The 22,939-nt window shown below is 45.3% G+C and overlaps 2 protein-coding genes across 5 annotated transcripts in view; both read right to left on the reverse strand.

Annotated features, from left to right (window-relative positions):
• Nucleotides 1–6,414, reverse strand: part of LOC120860459 (chondroitin sulfate N-acetylgalactosaminyltransferase 2) — a 58,336-nt gene extending 51,922 nt beyond the window's left edge. For 3 of the 4 annotated variants that reach the window (XR_005720329.1, XM_040236271.1, XM_040236273.1), the window contains exon 1: nt 6,281–6,397. The gene's annotated coding sequence lies outside the window, so the exon portion shown is untranslated. Of the gene's footprint in view, nt 1–6,280 lie in introns of all 4 variants that reach the window. The other variant, XM_040236272.1, reaches the window with a different exon arrangement.
• A 9,761-nt stretch (nt 6,415–16,175) lies between these two features.
• LOC120860461 (proto-oncogene tyrosine-protein kinase receptor Ret) overlaps nt 16,176–22,939 on the reverse strand; it is a 53,520-nt gene continuing 46,756 nt past the window's right edge. Inside the window, exons 17-20 of the mRNA XM_040236274.1 lie at nt 22,366–22,503; nt 21,225–21,324; nt 19,603–19,750; nt 16,176–18,277 (exon numbers count right to left, since the gene is read on the reverse strand). Of these exons, the coding sequence (XP_040092208.1) occupies nt 18,120–18,277; nt 19,603–19,750; nt 21,225–21,324; nt 22,366–22,503 (544 nt within the window). The 3' untranslated portion in view covers nt 16,176–18,119. The remainder of the gene's footprint in view (nt 18,278–19,602; nt 19,751–21,224; nt 21,325–22,365; nt 22,504–22,939) is intronic.

Raw genomic sequence — 22,939 nt, forward strand, 5'->3', positions numbered from 1 at the left:
AAATTTTCTGTGCAGAATAATTTATTAAGTTTTCAAAAACTTAATACATAATTTTGAGTTCATTTAAACAAAGTCACAAAAATTATTAGGAAAACAAAGCCTGTCAGTAGACTAAATATGAAGTACAAACATGTGAGGGAGGGAATTAGAACTTTTTATTTCTTGAGAAATTGATGAATATTCCAATGATGCATGGATTCTTTAACATGTTACTGAATAAATGTTTTGTAGATATTTAGAAATACTGATTACCAAAAGGCAGTGTGCATTCAACAAATATTTTGAGTACCTACTGTGTGTCCAGGCACTGCAATGAATGAGCCGCACCCCCCCCCCCAGCAAATTCATAGGTTAAAATCCTAAACCCCAATATGGCAGTATTAGGAGTCAGGGCCTTTGGCAGCTAATCAGTTCATGAGGTGGAGCCCTCTTGAATGGGACTTATGCCCTTATGAGAGAACAAAAGTGAAGTCACTCAGTCGTATCTGACTCTTGCAACACCATGGACTGTAGCCTGCCACGCTCCTCTGTCCATGGGATTTTCCAGGCAAGAATACTGGAGTGGGTTGCCATTTCCTTCTCCGGAGGATCCTCCCTACCCAGGGATTGAACCCAGGGCTCCTGCACTGCAAGCAGACTCCTTACCGTCTGAGCCAGCCAGGGAAGCCCTATGAGGGAACAGAGTAGCTCTCTTTCTGCTTTGTGAAGATACAATAAGATACAGCCTGGAAGAGGGTCCTCCACACAATCCAATCAGGCTGGCATCCCGAGCTCAGACTTGAGGAATATACTTGTTATAAGTCACAGTCTACGGTCACTTGCTCTTTGTGACCCCACAAACTGTAGCCCACCAGGCTCCTCTGACCATGGGATTTTCCAGGCAAGCATACTGGAATGGGCTGCCCTTTCCTCCTCCAGGGGATCATCCCGACCCAAGGATCTAATCCGCATCTCCTTTACTGCAGGCAGATTCTCGGCCTCTGAGCCCCAGGGGAAGCCCTCAGTCTACAAGTACTTTATTACAATTGCCCAAACTGACATAGAGAGGCACAAAGCTGGGTGTCGAGAACAAGTAAGGTCAGATGAATTAATTCTGACGAGTGTTTCTGGGGAAAACTAAACGTATGGATTTTATAAGTTTATGAAAACTAAACTTGTGGTACACAGATTTCAGCAAGATAAATGCAGTAACATCAATATCATTATAGATAAAGCAGAAAATTCTGCCAAAGGCAGCCTGCAGCACAATAGAAGAGTCAAATCATAGCTACTTAATAGCTACGTGATCTTGAGCATAACACTTAACCTTTCTGGGCTTGGTCTGGAAAAAGAAATGGTTTGTCTGGATGATGAAAGATAAACTAAAAATCTACACATACAAAGATAAACTAAAAATACACACATATGGACACACATGCACACACATTCTTATTTTTTGGAGGACAAATCTGATTTAAATGCACATGCCCTTTAATTCAACAATTTGCAATTCCATGTTTAAGATTCTAAACTATAGAAATATTCACACTAATATATAAAGTCAATGCATAAGGTGTTTGCTAGTGTTATGAGTGTGAGTGAGTGTTAGTTGCTCAGTCGTGTCCGCTCTTTATGATCCCATGGACTGCAGCCCACCAGGCTTCTCTGTCCATAGAATTCTTCAGACAAGAATACTGGAGTGGGTAGTCATTCCCTTCTCCAGGCAATCTTCCCAATTCGGGGATCAAACCCAGGTCTCCTACACTGCAGGCAGATTCTTTACCTTCTGAACTCCAGGGATATAATGCTAAATAAAAGCAATTTAAAGTCCTTCAATAGGGGAAAGGTTTAGTAAACTGCAGAATGTCTACCAGAAAATAACAGAATGTCTATCTAAAAGGGATGAAGCAGATCCAGATGCGGCTGACACAGATAATATCTATACAACGGTGTTGCTGCTAAGTCGCTTCAGTCGTGTCCGACTCTGTGCGACCCCATAGACAGCAGCCCATCAGGCTCCCCCGTCTCTGGGATTCTCTAGGCAAGAATACTGGAGTGGGTTGCCATTTCCTTCTCCAATGCATGAAAGTGAAAAGTCAAAGTGAAGTCGCTCAGTCGTGTCCGACTCTTAGCGACCCCATGGACTGCAGCCTACCAGGCTCCTCCGTCCATGGGATTTTCCAAGAGTACTGGAGTGGGGTGCCATTGCCTTCTCCAATACAATGGTGTTAACAAACTACAAATACTTCTTTCAGGTTTTGTCTGTATAAGTCTTAGGAGCCAGATGGTCTGAGTTCACACATCTGCTCTGTCACTTTCTAACTCATCAATACAAATTCCTGAATCTCTATAAACTTCAGTTTTCTCATCTGTTAGGTGGGGACAGTTATAGAATCTACCTTAGAGTGTTATTGTACAAATTAACTAAGCAAAACGTGACAATCATTAAGTGTTCAATAAGTGTTAGGTATTATTTCCCATTATACAAAGTTTTGCTTTGTTGTTGGTGTTAATGGTTAAACCTATCAATCTTTTCCTGCAGGACTTCTCAATTTTCGCTTCCCTACCAGAAATAATTCTAGTATAAAATTTATTTCCTCAAATAGTCAATTCTTACAATATTAAAAAATCCATGCTCTTGACACTAATTTGAAATGCCACTTTAATCAAAGCAAAATTCCTACATATATGGAAGTCTATTTCTGGCCTCTAAATAAGAGGTTAGCAAACATTTTAGGTAAAGGGTCAAGCAGTAAATATCACAACCAGTCAACTCTGCCTCACAGCACAAAGGCAGCCATAGAATATGAGTAAATGAATGGGAGAGGTGTGTTCTAAAGGATGCTGAAATTTAACTTCATATAATTTTCATGTTACAAACTATTCTTTTTTTCCCAAGCACTTAAAAATATAAAAGCCACTCTTAGGTCACAGATCATACGAAAGTAGATCAAGTCTGGTGGTCAACCAGACTTGGCAACTCATGCTCTAAACCCTTACAAATTTTCACATTCTTAAAAATGTTTTATATTTATAAAATTCCACAAAACAATACACGTAATAAAAAGGTTAAACACAATATAAAGGCATATAGTGACACCTATCCTTCTAACCCAGAGACAGGGTTCCCTTCTCCAGTTTTTGTGTATTCTTCTAAATCCACTGACATTATTAAAATCTCAGCAGAAATAGTCTTATACGTGTATACATAACTTTCCACATATGAATTCATCTTCAGGATAAATCCCTGGAAATGGAACTTTCCAGGTGGGACAAATTTCAATAAAGCATTCATTTCAAACAGTAATTGGTCAGTTATCCATAGCTTCTCCCTTACTCAGGATAAACCTTCCAACATGCTTTATCTATTATCCACCTTCCCAATTAACTTTAAAATCATGTCAAATATTTGTTCCAGATTACAGACTTAAAAACTATATATGCTGGCTTATAATTTCTTCTTTTGCATTGCATTAAACTTCTTAGCTAGTTAGCAATGCCTTGGAGTAAAGAAATACATTTTACTGTTTTCTTTCATTACTGTTTCTTGAATTCCACATGTATTTTTCTTGGATTAAGTTTTCATTTGATATAGTTCACCTGAGACATTCCAAGTGGGTCTGGGTAAAAATGATTTTATTTTCCCACTACTTTGAATGAGAGTTTGGTAAGAAATAAGATTCTGAATTCAAAACATGTCCAGTGTGGTGGGGGGGTGGGGCGGAATGCTCAATGAGAGCTTTTCTGGGGGAGGAGCCATAAGGCAAGGCATATGCAATCTTAGCTCCCCACCCAGGGATGGAACCCTTGCCGCCTGCAGTGGAAGCCTGGAGTGGAAGCCTGGAGTCTTAACCAATGGACCACCAAGGAAGTTCTTTTCCAACACTCTGTTTTAATATTCAAGAACTGACTGTGTATTTTCAGGCCAGCTGGTATATATTCAGTAGGTATGTGACTGTGCTGACTGTGCTCAGCTGCTCAGTCATGTCTGACTCTTTGCAACCCCATGGACTGTAGCCCACCAGGCTCCTCTATCCATGGCTGTCCCAACAAGATTACTGGAGTGGGTTGCCATTTCCTCCTCCGGGGATCTTCCCCACCCAGGGATCATACACACATCTACTGCATATCCTGCACTGCAGGCAGATTCTTTACCACTGAGCCACCAGGGGAGCCATACCTTCCCAAATCTGGGCATATTAATATTTATATTAAAGTTTTCTTCTTCTTTTTCTTACATGAGCTCCATTGTTTCAGGTCCAGTCCTTTGTGTTTCGTTCAGTCAGGGGTATCTTTTATGTGCTACCATTTCCCACAAATGTTTAATGATCTTTGTGGTCTGTTTCCATTATAAATGTATCACTATCTCAGCACAGGTGGAAATCACTGTACTCCTGTAGTAAATTCACAATTGTAACTAACCTTATAATTCAATTTTACATTTATACCCAGAACTTTGTGCAGTATGAGAACAATGTTAAGTGTTTGACTTGCAATCCTATGACTCTTCAATCCATTTTTAGTCACCTTCTTTTGGTGTTTCATTTCCCCTAACAACCACTAACTTGAGTAACACAGTTCTTACTTAAGTGTTATACAACAAGTTTCAGGGACAAAACGGCACCAGCTCTTATCCAACAGACTTAACTAAATAATGACAGTTAAATAATGACAGTCATAGATGTGCAATCCAAGGAGTAAATAATATGGTAATAAATCACTTAAGTCTTGAAAATATTAATGGTTATGCTTTTTACCAATCTTTAATGTCACAAAAGTTAAGATAACAAATTGTATTTTTTAAAAAAGGAAGACTCCAGAACGGTTAAAAAGTAATTTTCCATCTACTTTATGATTTAGCCATTCCACAGCTCACACAGATGTTCACCAAGACATTTGTAAGAATGTTCATAGCAGTCTTCAAAATACACAATATAGAAAAACTGGAAACAAAAAAGATCAACCAACAGAGTAGTCATATAATCAAGCAATGGATTCTACACACAATAAAAAAGAACAAACTACTGATGCATGAAACATTATGGGTGAAACTCATAAGCAGTATGCAGAGTATACTGTATGACTCCATTAATATAAAACCCCAACTAAACAAAAACTAATAGATGACAGAAATCTGAATTCTGACGGGGGGGGGGGGGGGGGGAGGGGAGGGGGGGGGCGGGCACAGGGGTATAACTGACTTAGAAGCAGCAGGGGGAAACTCCTGGAATGATGGAAACGTTCCATAGGTATATAATATGACGTGGCTGGTGGCTGCAAAACTTAATAAATACATAAAAGTTCACTGAGCTGTACAACTAAGATTCATGCACTTTATGACTTCATATATATTTTATACCTCAATCAAAAAGTTAAGAAAAAATGTAATTTCCAAACTGATGGACTAAAACTGTGTTTATGTAAAAATTCTCTGAGCACAAATACTGGATATCCAAAATCCTTTATACATTCTTTAAATCATAAGACAATTTAAAACAAACAGTATCAGAATAATAATACAAAACCAACGTTAACATTCTCAGTCGTAAGATACTTGGCAGTCCTACTTCCACATTTGAAGTACTATTTTAATACAACATTAATTCCAGCAAAAATGAAGGCCCAGCTCCTGAGAACCATCAGTGATAGTTAAATATTCAGACATCACATATAAATCTGAAAAGCAGGCTGAAGGATAAAAGCTTAAGATTTACAATCAAATTTTCATTCTGCCAATAACATCATCATCAACAAAAGCCTCACTATGGCGTTTACAAATTATTCCTCTGCAAGTTGCTCTGGAATAGTATAATTTTCAAGATGAAGTCTGAAAATGCAAGAGGTTTCCCGTCCCTTGGTCTCCTCGGCCCCACTAATTGCTTCACAAATGTGCGTCTTTCAAAGGCGCCTAGCGTCTGGGAGAAAGCGAGGCTGCCGCCAGAGAATCCTAATTTAACGCAATAAAGAGGTAACAGCTGACTACAAAGTTTATCCACTGAGGGGAGCAGAGACAGTGGTGTATTGGTTTTTTTAAAAAGTGATAAAAATAAAACACGCAAACCAACGGTCTCTGGCAGCACGGTTCATAAAAAGAACTCAAACCGCTCCGAAAAACCGCAGCTTCTCCTGACACGGAGCCGACTCCGGAGGGCTTGTCCGTGCGGCGACCCCACGCGGACAGGACCCCCCGGAGAGCTCGTCCGTGAGGTGACCCGACCAGGACCGAGACCCACAGTCCGGGACCCGCGCCCCCGCGCTCTGGCAGCTGCAGGCCGGTGAGCCAGGAGGGCTGGGTACTCACCGCGTTCACCCATCTGCTCACGGCGGCCGCTGCCCAGCCGCCAGCTCCCCAGCCGCGGGCACTACTGGGCGGCGCCCGGCTCTCTGAGGCCGCCACCGCCTCACCTCCCACCCTCGGGGCGCGCCGCCGCGCCGCCAACCTCCACTTCCGGCGCGCGTGAGGAAATGGGGCCGCCGCAGCGGAGCGATCTCGCCACGCCCACGCCCGCCCCGGCCCCGCCCCCGCCCCATCTGCGCCCAGAGCTTGGCGCAGAAAGCGCAATAGCATCCAGTACTGATTATAATCCATGATATGTTACACATATGCCGGTGTGCGTGACCGCGTGTGTGGAGCTCAAAAAACGATTTGTGGAGGCTGGGAGAGTGCGGGAGGCAGGAAACTGCTTTTGCCCGAGCAAGCGTCTACAAGGACGGGAGTACCACCAGCTTGGGCCGGACGGCTGGCTTTGCAAAAGGGAGGGACTCAGCAGAGAATGGCAGCGCTGATTGTGCCCAGGAATCCTGACTTGGGAGACCGAGGGGGCGATAAGTGCCTATGTGGGAAGTGAGCTGAGGACTGACAGGTCGTCAGAGGTGTCTGAGCATCCTCAGGAGTGCTGGGCTGCGTGTTTAGCCCCAGCGAGGAAGCCCTGGCTGCCAGTCACTCCATTTCTTTGGCCCTAATTTCCTTGTATGTGAAAGGAAGGGATTGGGGTAGATTTTATGGAAAATGACTTAGAGATCTGACATTGCTTGACATCAGTGCGTGCGGGGGGAGAAAAGCCCTCCCTGACATTCCTGCCGCTCAATTGCTGTTTCAGAGACATCCCCAAGGCACTTTGTCAGGCCCCAAGCTGAGCAGTAGAGGAGATACCGGGCGTCTGCCTTTGTCTGGGCAGGACATAACTGTGCTAAGAGGGCTTAGGTCTCTTATCTGGGCTCTGCTTTCCCCATTTGGTTACCTTGGCAGCCTTCGTGGACTTAGCCTCTTCAAGCCCCAGTTTTCTCAACTATGTTATGGGGACAATAACACAGCATGTACTTCCTAAGATTGTTGTGAGGATTAAACGAAATTTTGTATCTGAAGTGTTTGGCACTGTGCCTAGCAGGTATGTGGTAGGCAGAGCTCATGGCTATCATGAAGTGCATTAGTTAGAAGTCTGGGGTGACTGGGTGGGGCGGGGTGCCTCCTGTAGGAGTGGTAGTGTTCTGTGCGTTAGTAGCTCAGTCGTGTCCAACTTTTTGCGACCCCATGGATTGGGGCCCACCAGGTTCCTCTGTCCATGGGGTTCTCCAGGTAAGAATACTGGAGTGGGTTGCCATTCCCTTCTCCAGGGGATCTTCCCAACCCAGGGATCGAACCCAGGTCTCCCATATTGCAGGCAGACTCTTTGCCACTAGGGAAGGTCACAGTAGGTGGTGTTCTGAGGGATTTCCTAATGACCACTGTCTTTTCTGGATGATGGTTGTTGGGATGTCTTTAAGCCAGATGTTCTCCTTGGATATGTCCTGTGGAAAATCCCATGGGTAAGAGAGTCTGGAAGTCTACTTCTAAGCCAGGCTTGTAGAATATCCAGTCTCTACCCAACTTCAAGGTCTCATTCTGCTCTCATATCATTTCTGAACAAATGAAAACACTTACAGTTCTGACACCCTTTCCCCCTCAGCCTGACTCAAGGGTAAAGAATTCATCTAGTTATAGACTCCATGGGTCTCTAAGCTTCTGAAAATAAGGGTCATGTCTTTTGTCTCCCAGGACTTTGCACATCTCTCTCTGTTAAGTCACTTCAGTCGTGTCTGACTCTGTGCGACCCCATGGACTGCAGCCCACCAGGCTCCCCCGTCCCTGGGATTCTCCAGGCAAGAACACTGGAGTGGGTTGCCATTTCCTTCTCCAATGCATGAAAGTGAAAAGTGAAAGTGAAGTGACTCAGTTGTGTCCAACTCTTTGCGACCCCATGGACTGCAGCCTACCAGGCTCCTCCATCCATTGGATTTTCCAGGCAAGAGTACTGGAGTGGAGTGCCATTGCCTTCTCCGAAATCATACACTAAATGTACGTAATTTGAATTTAGAGAGAAGATAATGCATAATTCAAATTCTATGGTAGATAATGGGTGATATACTGGGGCTTATAAAATAAGTGGTTCCCTTGGGGAAAATACTAAAGCGCAGCTATGGTATGGTTAGTATCAGAAGGATGTAGTTTAAAGAACCCTAAAATCTCCCACCAATCTCTGAGGATTTTCTTTTAAATTATAAAGCTTTCCTCAGCCTGCTTCTGCATGTGTGTGTGCGTGCTCAGTCATGTCCAATTCTGCGATTCCACAGACTATAGCCTGCTAGTTCCTCTAACCATGGGATTACCTCAGCAAGAATACTACAGTGGGTTGCTGTTTTCTCCTCCAAGGGATCTTCCTGACCCAGGGGTCGAACCTGCAAATCCAGCATTGGCAGGTGGAGGCTTTACCACTGAGCCATCTGGGAAACCCAGCCTGCCTTTGAGTCTCTGCCAAAAGTAAGTGATGGGTCTGACCCCCTTTCTGAATAGCCTTTGCCTGTTTCATTGGGGCAGTCTTCACATGTATCATTTTCCTGGTGGCCCCACCAAGATATGGCCTGCATCATAGTCTGCTTGTTGCCTCAGACTGCAGCCTTCAAGCAGATGTGGTACATGTGGCCTCCTTGTACCTTGCAGTTCTTCATTTGGGGTCTTACCTCTGCTCTGTTTATGCTAGATTCCTGGGCTATTTTGTTGCAGTTTGGTACTCAGGTTTTGTTGTTGATTCCCATTTGACTGGCATCTTTGATAGAATCGGGTCATTCTTTTGCATCCTTTTTGCTGTCCTTTGTGTTTCTATTTTGTGTTGTACTGTCTAAAAGTGTTGTCTGTCAGAAGGAGAGTTATGGTGCAGAACACAGGCAGAGCCTCCTCGACCTGTGAGTCTAGGGTTCACCCACTAGGACAAACTTTATTGCAGTTCTCAGTAAAACTGAATGGGGTTCTTCCATCTCAATTATGTGTCCTGAGAGACATGAGGTGCACAAGCATGACATTCCTACCTGATGTTGCCGGCTCTCATCGTGTTCCCTAAGTCTAATTCCTCTCCTCCTCCAGGAAACCTCCCCAACCAGCTCTTGGGTCTATCTCTCTAAATGGCATAACTTCACCAAGGATGTTCTGGGCCTTCAGTGGCCACTCTGAGGCACATTGACTTTGAACAAGTTTGTTCATTTGAGAAATGCATTTGAAATTATGCACCAAAAAATAACGGGGAACAGAATCAACATGCTTATGAGTAGAGGAGTCCTCTGGAATCTCACAAATAGTCCCCAATACTCTGGTGTATATTTAATATTGCGTTATTTTTGGTGCATGCCCCAGATAAATACTGAAACTGAACTTGACACTCCATGGGCTCACAATTCCACTGTTATGGGAAAATAATCAGAAGACAACCTATTAAAGTTCATATAGATCCTACCAAACCATTGCTTAAACTTCTCCAATAACCCTTGAAACTGTAAGCATAGTAAGGGATCTAACTGATACTCTGCCATTATAATATGCCCACATTACAAGGACAGGTTTAAGACCACAGGGCCATCAATAAAATTGTTACTCCTCACTTCATAATTCAAATACCATCCTGTTACTCCTCACTTTAACTCAAATACCATACTTTCTGTAGTGAATCTTTGCTTAGCTTTTTCAGTATGCTTCTAGATCAAGACTCAATCAATTGCTTTCTTTGTGTTTGCATGGTAAAATATACATAACATAAAGTTCACAATCTTATCCATTTTAGAGTGCACAGTTCAGTGGCATTAAGGACATTCACATCCTGATGCAACCATCACCAACATGTCTAGAACTTTTTCATCACCCCAAAATTGAAACACTGACTTGCCATTTTCCCTCCCCCCCACCACTGGCAACCACCATTTGACTTTCTGTATCTAAGAATCTGACTGCTGTTAAGTACTTCATGTAAGTGGAAAAATTTAGTGTTTGTCTCTTTGTGGTCTGTCTTATTTCACTTAGCATAACATTTTCAAGCTTCATCCATGTTGCAGCACATGTCAGAATTTCATGCCTTTTTAAGGCTGAATAATAACAGTCAATACCTTTTTTGCCTTCATCTGGGAGGGAATATGTTATAGCAGTGAAACTTTATGGCATCAATCCTCAGGTTCACGTTTCACAACTAAGAAGTAATCTGGAATTCCACATAATTGGAAGGCTATTCCAATAGAGGACCTCAAACTGAAGATTCTGAGACCCCCAAAAGTGGATGATCTTCAGAAGCAGGGAGCTGACTCAAGACCTTTAGAACAAGCAGACAACCTAGAATAGTGCACAAGATATAGAATAGTTCTCCCCAAGATGTTAGACCAAAACCCTGTCTAATTCTTGTATGTGTGTGTGTGTGTTTATTGGCTTGCTTATTCTTATTCTCATTTTCTGTAGATCCTTGGTTGTCATTTACCAATAATGACCCTTTTCCTCTCCTGTCTTTTCTCTTTATTATCATGGTTATGTCAGAACATACTCATTCTAACACCATTGATAGATTATCCCAAGAAGTAGCCACTGCCCTAGATCTTAAACTGACTGCTGAGTCTACCCTCCATCTCGAGACCCCGTGATGAAAACCACAAGGAAGCTATCATCTCATCAAAGGAGACAGTAAGAATTACAGTTGATGGCAGCTCCATCTGCAGCAACATGGAAAACAACCTTAAACAAGTTCACCCGTGACTTTCCTTGTGTCCTGCTTTATCAGGAAAAAAAAAAAAACACAGTTATTACAATCTAGGTAATTGCCAGAACTTAGGTTTGAATTCAATGACTTTCACAGAGTGATAAGTCAAATATTTGCCACCTGTAAAAGACCAACAGCAATCCAAACATGTAGTGCAACTCATGTAAGCCCTGGTTCCAGCCTTCTGTTCCAACTTCTTTCCTAGATCTCCATTGTCCCTACCAGAAATTACATCTTTTGTAATCAGGATGCCTGGTCTTGTTTGCTTTGGGTTTCCCTGGTGGCCCAGCAGTAAAGAATCTACTTGCAATGCAGGTTAGATTCCTGGATCGGGAAGATCCCCTGGAGGAGAGTATGGCAACCCACTCCAGTTTTCTTGCCTGGAGAATCCCACAGACAGGGGAGTCTGGTAGGCTACAGTCCATAGAGTTGCAGAGTCAGACACGACTGAAGTGACATAGCAACATCTCATGCAAATTAGGAATAACATTCCAAGACTTGTCTGTACACAGACTCTAAGTCTCTAAATGACCAAGGCTGAAAATTCTGAGTTTCAAAACAAAGCCAGCCTTGATTATGCAGCACTCAACCTGGGGGAATTTCTGTCTCATTGTTTATGTGAACAATTAGAGCAGTGTTCCATCAGTAGAAATCATGAATATAGGTTTGTAAGAAACTTATCACTAACTCTGGCAAAAGACATTAGCAGTACTGCCTCTTCCCCAGATGGAACACCGATCAGTCCCATCTTGTTGACACAAGTAGCGATGGACAGTTGCATTGACTTGTTGCTTAGACATGATCTGTGCCATTCCTAATACCCTACTTGTGTCATGGAAACAGGGAAGCTGGGACAGACAATACAATGCCTTCAGGCAAAGCTACTTCACTCTCTAATAAATTTGATCCTCATGGTCTATATGGGATTTGTGCTTGGCTTGGGGTGAGATACTTGGTTCAATAAACCTTACAGGGTTTATTAACTGTTCTTGTTTTCTTCCTAGTGGTCATGATGCTGGTTCTTTGCGTCTATCTGGGACCCAAATGCTTCTGAACAGCCACTTTCTTGTCAGGTGATCAACATGATGATATAACAGGAAGGTAAGGGAAAATCAAGTCCAAACAACCATGGCATATTACCTCACATTTGTTAGAATGACTCTTATGGAAAAAAAAAAAAAATCAACAGGGACTTCCCTGGTGGTCCAGTGGTTAAGACTCCATGCTTCCAGAATGCAGGGTATATGGGATTCCACATACTCCCCTCAGCATGGCCAAATAAATACACACTGAAAGTAAATAAATAAATATAATCCATCCTTTAAAAAACAATACCCCACAATACAGTTAACCATGGAGATGACTGAACAATCAGCCTCTAAGCGGTGCAAGCCTGGATTTATAAACTTCCTTGTGTTCATCAACTTTCAAGCAAAAAAATGACCAAACGAGAGGAACTGAGAGACTGAATATGCAAACAGACAAGGCCAGCCCATGTATAACCCAAGAACTCCAACCCGTAACTTCTGCAGTAACCAGCCTAAAATGGTCACGATTTGGTCAATAACTGCCAGATTCCCTATTTTGCCCCAGTTTCCAACTTGAAACTGCCCAAAGAAAGCCAAATATATTCTCCAAGTGAATCACCTAAGATGCTCATTCTAGTTACTTTAGTGCCTTCAACCTCCTCATGCCAATAGCCTCCAATCACAATATACCTGAAGCCTCCCCCACTATTTTTTTTTCCTGTAAAGCTTTCTTCCTCCTCTGCTTGCCTTTGAGTCTTTGCCAAAAGCAAGAAGATGGTGGCCTCTTCCTTTGCAATAGCAAGTGCAGAATAAATAAACCTTGCTCGTTTTCTTTTGGGTGGTCTTATTTGTTTCTACAAAGCTATATAGATGATTTAACTCTCTTTAAAAGTACAATTTTCTGGGAATTCCATGGTGGTCCAGTAGTTATGACTCCATGCTTCTATTGCAGGGGGCATGGGTTCAATCCCTGGTTGGGGAACTAAGATACTGCAAGCCACAACAGCACAGACAAAAAACAATTCTATTTTTTACCACAACACTTCTAATTTCTTTCAATGACTATCCTTTGAGAAACCGCAATCTTTCCCTCTTCTGTATCATTTGCGACATTAAAAATTGTTTCCTATGGGCACTTCCCTGTTGGTCCAATGGCTAAGACTCCAGGCTAAATAAACACATACATACATATATTTGTTTCCTGTAATCTTATCTTTCTTTTAATATGTTCATGAAGTCCTCCAACCCCTTTACCCTGGAGTTCTGAAAAATCCAAGAACTTTGGCTTCTCATGTCCTATGGCCAGTCTCAAGGAAAATTTTCAAGCTTTTTAAAACTCCCAGAAAAGAAAAGGACAAAACATGGAGCGAGTCACGTGCTCTTATTGAGAGGAGCTCCTAAAGGCAGAGGCTGTGACAAGGCATATATGGGCTCCCTGAGGTCCTTCAAAGTCCCTTGCCTCCGGTAACAAGAGGCAGCCTTATGTTCTTTTCTTCCTGGCTATGTGTGTGCAGTTGCTCAGTCGTGTCCAACTCTCTGCGCCCTCATGCACTGCAGCCTGCCAGGCTCCTCTGTCCAGGGGATTTCCCAGGCAGGAATACTGGAGGGGGCTGCAATTTCCTACTCCAAGGGATCTTCCCAATCCAGGGATCAAAGCCCAATCTCTTGTACCTTCTGCACTGGCAGGCGGATTCTTCACCACTGTGCCACCTAGGGCTAGACCCTTCCCAACCCACAGGAATGACTTCCCTCTAAGGGAAAATGAAAAGTGCAGAAAAGGACTGGACCACAGGTGAAAACCAAGTGCAGCCTGAAAGAGTACCATTGATAAAACTGACATAAATAAAAATCAGGATGTAAAAAATGAACTTTGCATTTTTATTCAAAAAACTCATGGTCTGCATGATAAATAGTCTCTGAAGTATCAAAAATTCTTTTTCTTGAAAAATGATTTTTTTTCCCCCTTAGTTTTAGAATGCACTTACCTCACCTGCCCAAACCGATTGTGAACTTGAACTGTGCAGTGTCATCTGAAAGGATGCAAGATCAAGGTCTCTCCTGGGGTGGTACGAAGTCCTGGGTCACACTGATTGGGGTGGTCTCTGGTCGCGGCTCCCTCCACGTGCCTGGCCCAGTTCCTGTGACACTGATGTCCCTGAAGCTGACCCAGCGAGACGGCCTCCCTGTCACAGCTCCCCTGAGAGATCTCCATTCTCCAGGTCCTGTGACTTAGCACATTCCAGAAACATCTGCAAAAATATCTCATCACTTGACACAGCAATTGAAACCTGAGGTGCACAGATTAACCGGGATTTCTTTCAAGCATTCACATACGTGCCTCTTTAATTCTGGGACTGAAGCTTATCCTCCCAGCTGTTAGTGAACACAGCCACCCATCCAGCCTCTTCTGCAGGCACAGCACCATACTCCACACTGAAAAACTCTCTACATACAGGTTCTGGTTTCTCCTGATCTCAGCCAAGAATTATTCATGTGAATCCCAGCTCCCTAAAGATGTGGGAAACTCTACAAAGTTCTTTATTTAAAAAAAAAAAAAGAAAGAAAGCTTTGGCTGTGCTGGGTGGCATGTGGGGATCTTAGTTCCCTGACCAGGAATCAAACTCATAACCCCTGCCATGGAAGCACAGAATCTTAACCACTGGACTTCCAGGGAAGTTCCTATAAAGTTCTAGTGAGCCTGCCAAGGTTGTTGCTGTGGAGAAAGGATGGAGTGAGGCAGGCAATCTGAGTGGATGGTGCTTTCTGGATGTACAGGCCCACCCAGAGGGTAAGCACCACGTGCAAATTCACGCAGAAGTGAAGGTGTGCCCCCACTGTGGCACATGCATCTTTCCAGGGACACAGAGGTAAGGATTTCTTCTGTACTTTCTAGAATCACCCTAAATACCACCATCCAAATATCCCACATATAAACATGCTCAAAGGAGAAGAGGGAAATATCCACTCCTCTGCCCAGAAAAATGCTCTGTTTCTAGTGGGGGAAACTCTGCTTTCCCTTTTATGTTAAGTGTTTGTCCAAGACGTTCTCAGACATTATATTCAAATACCTGCTCAGTTGCTCAGTTGTGTCTGACTCTTTTGTGACCCCATGGCCTGTAGCCCACCAGGTTCCTCTGTCCATGGAATTTTCCAGGCAAGAATACTGGAACAGGTAACCATTCCTTCCTCCAGTGTTCAACTACATTTCTAGCCAAATAAGCTGACCTTGTGAATAATCCTGTGTGGAGCTTGGTGGAGAATGTGCCTTTTCAGAAAAATAAACCACATGTACACACAGACAATACTTATGGAGGCTTTCTCCTCTTGAAAAAGGAGTTTTTCGTATTTTAGTATTAGCTTTTTTCAACACGGGTTTCTAAACATTCAGAGGCAAACAACTGAGTCTAGAAATTATATTCATTTCCCATCCCTGAGGTCTAGATTGAAGCAGGCGCTGAGGGCCAGGAGCTTGAGCACTGTGGGCCTGGGGCAGCCCCTGGGTGACTCTCGCACCTGACTGTGTGTACACGTGTGCACCCAAGGTCCTCTGTGTCCAGTGCACAATGTAACTGCAGATCAGACTTATGTTGCTAATAACTTATGTTTCCCTACTGACCCACCAACTGCTCCTTGCCAGGTTTCCGAGGAGCTCATAGCATTCCTGCATAACCCAACAGGAAGTCATAAACAGAAGCATTTAGTATTTTAGATTTCATAGTGGTTCAGGGCAAAGTTTTTCCTCCAGCAGACCTTCAGTCCTGACAATGCATTTTACAGTCTCTCTCCCAACTGTCCAACTCCAGCTTCAAGAAGCAAATAGCAAATTGCTAGAGAAGAGCAAATACCTAAACTTGACATTGGCTGCTGCTCTGTTTTAGGGAAGGAATCCTCTGAGTGGCAGAACAAGCTTAGTTTTCACAATCACTATAAATGTGGCTGTTCGTGTACATATCATACAAGGCAAGTCAACAACATCACCAAGAGGCCCCACAGTCCTTCGATCAGTCTTACTTCCCCAGTGGTCACCATAATAGATCCCCTTGTGACATCTTACTCCTTATATGGAAACTTTAAAATCAGAAACCTAATGTTTCCAACCAGAAAGTTAACAAGAGAAAAGAAGTTTACACATCGTACAATACATGATTTTATTTACATAACTGAAATGATTTTCTTAGTCACCTTGACTACAAAAGCAAATTGACACGGGATGATTTAATAACCTTTCATAAATAGATTTAACAAATTTTAAAACAGATTGTTACTTAATACTCAGTAATACTTAAATACTTAGTAACTTCTGTGTATAGGCATATGAAAATTGTCTGAATAGACTAACAAGTGTGAATACCTGGATAACTCAGGAACAGACAATTAGGTTATGAGTCAAGGGTTAACTCCCCACCACTGGGTCAGCCAGTTAGACTTGGAGTTCTCCCCCTGCTGAGAACAAACCTGCTACAGCCTCTCACACTGAGTAGACATTTTTAATAACTTGAGAAAGTTTCTCCCTATTTCTGCATTTAACAAGACTATCATTAAGCACATCTGAAACCCACAAGTTTACTACCATGACTAGATATCTGTAAAAGAACTTATCACAGTGTGTCTGAACAATGGCCCAAACTAAAGCCATGTCACATCTGCAGTTAAGTGTTTTTCCAGTGCTCTCCCTGGGTGTGTGCGCACACACACATGCACGTGCACACACACACACACACACACACACACACACACACACACACGGCTCCTCCACGTAACTCATCCAAGCCTTCTTGGCCACAAAATGCCATAATTTTACCACTTTACCACTTTGGTGAAATGGCTGTAAAATCCAGCATTTTCATGAGACATCGTTAAGTTCTTTCACAGTGCTTTAAGTTTGAAGACCAGGCAGTGTTTTGGTAACTGACCCTCTCCTGCAAAGTGACAGCATTGGGACAGAAAGAAGAGCCCCTGGGACTTCCCGAAAGCCACCCCCACAGGATGGGAGGAGTGCTGAGTGTCTGTGACCACAAACAAGCAGTGAAGAATGACAAGAAGCTTATGAGTCATGGTCAGAACCTAAGAACAAAAATGTCTTGCCATAGCAGCATTACGTTACAAACACAGGAAGAGTAGACACATGTACCTTTTCACACAAGCTCTATAAGAGCCAAAACCCTGTCGTTTCCCCATCAGAATTGTCATCAGAGGTGTCACAGTCCTTGGTCATTTGCCGACCCGACTTCTAACTGAACTAGCTGAGACTGAGCCCAAGTCCCAACCACGAACGTGTGAGATGAGCCTCTGCCGCTTTGGGGCACTGGATGGGTGGGTACTGAAGGCTGTGGTTGGGGAGGCTGGGGAGTTCGCGGCAGCCAAGTCTCTGTGGTCAGAATCCTTGGATATGAGTCCACTCCACTCCAAGGCCCCCTCCTCCATACACTTCCCATCACAGGGGTGTGATCTCTCAGCCAGGTGGACAAATGTGTCCTAAAAGCCCCCTCCCCTCACACCACCTACCTACATACTAAATGTGGCATCATGCCTCTCTGTTGTGCTAAACCTAAGGATCACTTTAATCATAATAAGAATCAAATGTCTTCCTAAGAAAAGGTTACATGATTTAAAAAAAACAACAACAGGATATTGAAGGTTGCGGCGAGGCCTGTCCAGAAGTCCCCTCTTCCCCTCTGACATCCCTATGCAGCCTGGCCGGGCTCTTGTTCTGAACAAGGACAGGTCGTCTGGGCCGGTTTTTTTCCCCTGCTGCCTTTTTTGGTGTGTGTGCTTCATGTTTAAATCATGTGGCCTTGTTTGGAGGCAACCAGAAAAAAATCAAACAGTTCAGGTAGTGAGTGAGGGGCCCATACGTGTGAGCGCAGAGTGCATGGTGCCCACGGGGGCACCGGCTGGGCGCTGCCGAGGGCTGAAGAAGAAGGAACACCTACACCGTCCAGCGCGCTACATCTGCTGGGTGGCAAGACTGCCAGCCAGTGTGAAATGTGCAAGTAGGGGCCAGCAGACCTTCTGTTCTCAGCATGTTTCTTCCCCTCGCAAGTCCATTACTTTTCACAAAGAAATGTTAACTATCAAATGCGTCCATTAATTGTGCCGCTGAGGGTGAAACCATCCAGTTAGCATATACACTATCATTTGCATATCTCGGACACCCAATGTTGGTGCCAGCGGCTCTCGTGAGTGGTACAGGACTCTCTTCAGGCCAGTTCGGGTCTGACATGCCTAAAAATGAAAACAGATCATTTGTTCTGCGCTGAAGAACCCAAACTTCATGTGCAGACAGTAAGGCCTTGGCAAAACTCCCTTTGAGGTTCAAACCAAACTTCTGGTTTCTGGGCCAACTGCCTGCAGGGTTTCATGCTCCAGGTTTCCAAAACATGGGTAATGTTTGGGGGAAGGGGCGGACATCACATGTTCTCTTGGTAACTGTAGCTTACCAGAAACTACCAATTTTGACTTTTATAAGCTTCAGACTCTCAAATCTGATCAATCTCTGGTGACCTGTTTAACTCTTTCTGTAAGGCAGCATAAAGCATCAGCACCTTGCTGTACGGCCTGGCTTACTGCAGCAGGAAGCTTCTATAAAAAGTGCTCTAACATAAAGGAGCCTACTTGTCTTCCATCCCAGCCTACTACAGAGGAGAGGATCTTCCAAATCAAGGGTGCACGCAGCCCAGTCCCACAGCGTCGACGGGACAAATGGCAAGGAACACTAGCCAGCAAGGAATCAATGACCCAGGAGGCATGCAAAAGGAACAATCTCGGCTGAAAAAGGCTTGAGACTCCCCAGATTTCAAAACACTCCATGATGAAGTTAGGAAACAGGAAAAAAATTTCAAGTATTGAAGACAGAAGAAGGAGTTTTGGCAAGAACCGTATTTACTGTCCATTGCAAGACCACAGCACCACAGACTACGTTCTTTCAAAAAGCATTTTGCTCCAGCTTTTAGCACTGACTTCATAAGTGACAACTGTCATGACAGTGTGTGATACAAAGGATGTGAAAACAGTAGTCTATGTGTGTCCCCCCCCGCCAATGGTGGTCCCCAGCACCAGGTGGCCTCCAAGCCCCACCACCCCCACTCACCCAGACAGAGCCTGGGGGGATGCTGGCTGTGTTCTCAGTGCAGGTAGGGTAGTGCTGGTTCCGCCTTTCTAGATTAAATGCCTCCCCAGGTCAGGAACATGTACCCCAGTAGTTAAATTAGAAGTACCATGACTAAATTCCCACCCCAGAAATGACTAAGTCATCATTTCTCAATAGCCCCTGAGAGTTCTGCCCCGCCCTCTCCTCTGTCATCTTAAGCTGCTGGGCAATGTGGTCATCACACATATTTTCACATCCTTTAAAAAAAACATAGTTGTTAAAAAAAAATGCCTGAATGTAAACGGATGCAAAGTCAGACATTTACAAACAAAAAGGTTCAGAGCAGACTTTGGTTTCATTCAAACCAGAAATACTCTTAAAAAGCATTACAGAGAGTAAGGACAGTGCAGAGAGCAGGAACAACGTGGCTAGAATCTAGTAAATGCATGTGAAATTCTACCATAGAGTTTGTTTTCAATCCACGTGGAGGGGAGAGTGCGAGGGAGGGGAGCATTATTACAGTCCACCAGGGGCGTCTCCTCCTCCGACAGGCCATCGTCATACAGCAGGGAGTCGGATGGGGTGGACGCGGCCAGGTCCAAGTAGTCCTGGAAGGGAGAGAGAGCTGGTCACCCCTGGAGTGGGCCACTGCTGGACACGCCCACCCCACCCCTCACCCACGCCCTGCCTGAGAGCAGAAGGCCCAGCCGAGTCCCACCCTGCACCTATCAACCTCTCATGAGATCTGAGCCCCTGGCCAGGGTTGCCAGCACTGAGTTCCCCCAGCCTCTGCCTCGTCCAGCCCTGCTCTGTGGTCCTCATCGCAGAGAATCACCTCCTTGGAGGCAGAAAGGTGTTCATTCATTGTCCTGGTTCTCTCTCTGCAGCGCTGGGGGCACCAGCCCCGGCAGTGGAGAGCGGGCCTGTTTATAAAACCTGTGGCTTTGGGATTGCAGCCCCGTGACTCATGTGGGAAGGCCAAGACACATTCCCCATCTGCTCCACACTTTCCGGCTTCCCTCCAGGCACTCCTGCCATCTCCAACATCAAGTCAGGACCAAGAAATCTGAGTCATCGGTGTGGGTTTTGCATCAGACGCTGCTAGAGGCTTCAGCTCCCAAGCAGGATGATTTGCGAGGACCAGCTACTTCCACTGCTCTGGATAAAGGTGTTAAGAATGCTTTCAGTGTGTTTCTGGCTGGTTCTCAGCACTGTTCTAGGAAGGCTGTCTGTAGGTATCAGCTATTACCTCTGTTTAGGGTGAATCATAGGATTTGCCCAAACGATACACTGAGTTTGGGTTTTATTTCAAGGGGCCCAGTCCATGCATCTTGCTTTCCATGTTTGGAGAAATGACAACTTTCAGTAACTGTGTTAATATAAGGATGAAACCACCAGAGGGCAAGCAAGGTCTGTGTCTATTTTCTTTACTTGCATCCCCAGCATGTAAGGCAGAATACGGGAGGCAGCCCATTGCCCAATCAATATTAGTGGAAACTGTTGACTTCCTCCATCACATAGAGTTGTAAACTGGAGGCACACAGATACGGTGGTTGGCCCACACTGAGCTTTTGGAAATTGCTATAAAAACTGGGAAACATAAACATCCCTGAAAATTCAAAAGCCCTGGCATGCTGGCACTCATATTCCTACAGGTTACATATGTCTATGGTGAGAGGTCCTTCAGAGGCAGCTGGTGGGCTGCTATTTGTCACAGCTTCCACTGCTCCCTTCACTTTCCACTTCTAGCCAGACCCTTCATAGAATCTGAATTTAGGACACATTCATTCCAACTCTACTTTTTTAAGCTCCATTATTGAAAATAATTTTGTTCGGCTTTGGAATATCTTCTTCCCACCCGTCTGTGGAGGGCTCTTCCTAAGTGTCAAGGTAAAAATCCTGGAAGTCCAACAGGCCTGGATTAAGGATAAAGGCTCATGCCCGCCCCACCCCCGACCCCCGCACCTGGAGACGACATGACATGACCATCTCCCTCTGCACAGCCGCACTCTGCCTTTGCACTGGGAATTCCACGAACCGGGGTGAGGGAGGTGGCACCAGGGATTGGCTCTGGGTACTCACTCTGCTCTTAACCATCATCTTATCCAGGTCTTTGCTGATGTCGGCAAACACTGGCCTCTTGTCTGGTTCCTGCTTCCAGCACTGCAGCATCAGACTGTACCTGGTGGGACAAACAAGTGGGTGGTGGCAATCCAGCAAGGACTGCCCAGTCACAACCACCACACCCAGTACAGTGCGCCCTGGGCCCCAGAAGCTCTGTTCCCAAACCCCAAGGCTGTTTCCTGTGTCACTGACATCCTCCTCTGAGCTGGGCCAGGGTATGATGGGTCAGCAGAGGCTCACAGTGTCTGGCGCTGTGGTCCAGCCATGCTCGCTATGGCAGCTAACGCAGAAATGCCAGTCCTTCAAACTCTTATGAAGGATGAACTGGGTATGAACACCAACACCTGCCAAGCACTCTGTCTTGCACCTCCCTCTTCCCCTGGGGCTCTGGCAGGGCTGCAGGGGCCACCCTGTGGGTGAGTGCTGGGCCTGTGCCTGCCAGTCCAGGGTGCCCAGGGAAGCAGCACCTACTCACCCTTGCACTCCCACAGCCCGGAGCCAGGCACGTGGCAGGTGCGTGACAGACCTTGTAGAATGAGTAGACCAGTGTGTTTTTGCCCATGGATGACCCCCTCTCATGTGTGCTCAACCTGTCCTCCAAGGATCATCTGACGGAACCACCATTTGATGAGAAGATTCTGGTGTCTTCGAGCTGAAGTCCAGGCGCCACCTGCCTGCTCTTTGCCTGCCTTGGTGTCTCCACTTGGGTGCTCCCCTATATGCACCCCTGGAGCCATTCTGAATTACCTGCCCCTCCCCAAGCACCCTGGGATAGGTCTTCAGCCTCAGTCTGAAGCACCCCCTCATCCTTCCACCACCTCTCCTGGGGTCCTGCTCCCCCTCAGACTTGTAAGTCCCCCCAGGAGGCCCACCCAGCCCCCAGGGGAATCTGGGTCCCCAGCATCTGCCATCATGCCCAAGAGTGGTTCTCTGTCATCTGTGCCTTTGACTCAGCCTGTCGCTTCCAGCTGCCCAGTTCGCCTGGGGCTGGCACCCAGGGCTGCCCAGCAGCGGGAAAGGATGAGTGCACATGACCCCGCCCTGCCAAAGCCCAGAGCGCCAGTGTCTCGGGAGGCTGGACCAGAGAAAGCACGCTCACATCTCCTCACTGCAGTTGTCTGGCCTCTCCATCCGGTAGCCTGTCTTCAGAAGGTTGAAGAGCCGCTCGGGAGGAATCCCAGGGTAGGGGTTGCCGCCCAGGGTCACAATCTCCCACAGCAGGACGCCAAAGGACCACCTGCGGGACCAGAGGGCCAATGAGTGGCTGCACTGGGTCTGTGGCACCCTCAGCACCCCAGATATCCTTCCCCTGAGCAGCAACAGGACCCGAGTTCCTTGTACAGAGATCGGTCCAAGTGCCCACGGTTTCAGCCTGGGCTGACCAGACAGATGGAAGTGGAATGGAGGTGGGACCAGGTGTCTGCCTGCCCCACCCTGACCCCCCAACAAGCTGCTGCCCAAGCTCAGCCCCCACACCCAGAAGGGGCAGGTGGCTGACCCCTGAGGTGAAGCTCTGTAGCATCAGAGACAGCACAGGGAATGCAAACGAGTGCAGTGAAAAGTAGGTGGAACCGAGGCCACAGGGCACCAGGGGCACTCTGCAAAACCCCTTCACTTTTTCTGTGTGCTTGGAAATTTTCGTAAGATGTTAAAAGGAAAAAACACTGCAACGG

The sequence above is a fragment of the Oryx dammah genome, unplaced genomic scaffold, assembly GCF_014754425.2.
Source record: "Oryx dammah isolate SB20612 unplaced genomic scaffold, SCBI_Odam_1.1 HiC_scaffold_11077, whole genome shotgun sequence".
NCBI classification, from domain to species: Eukaryota; Metazoa; Chordata; class Mammalia; order Artiodactyla; family Bovidae; genus Oryx; species Oryx dammah.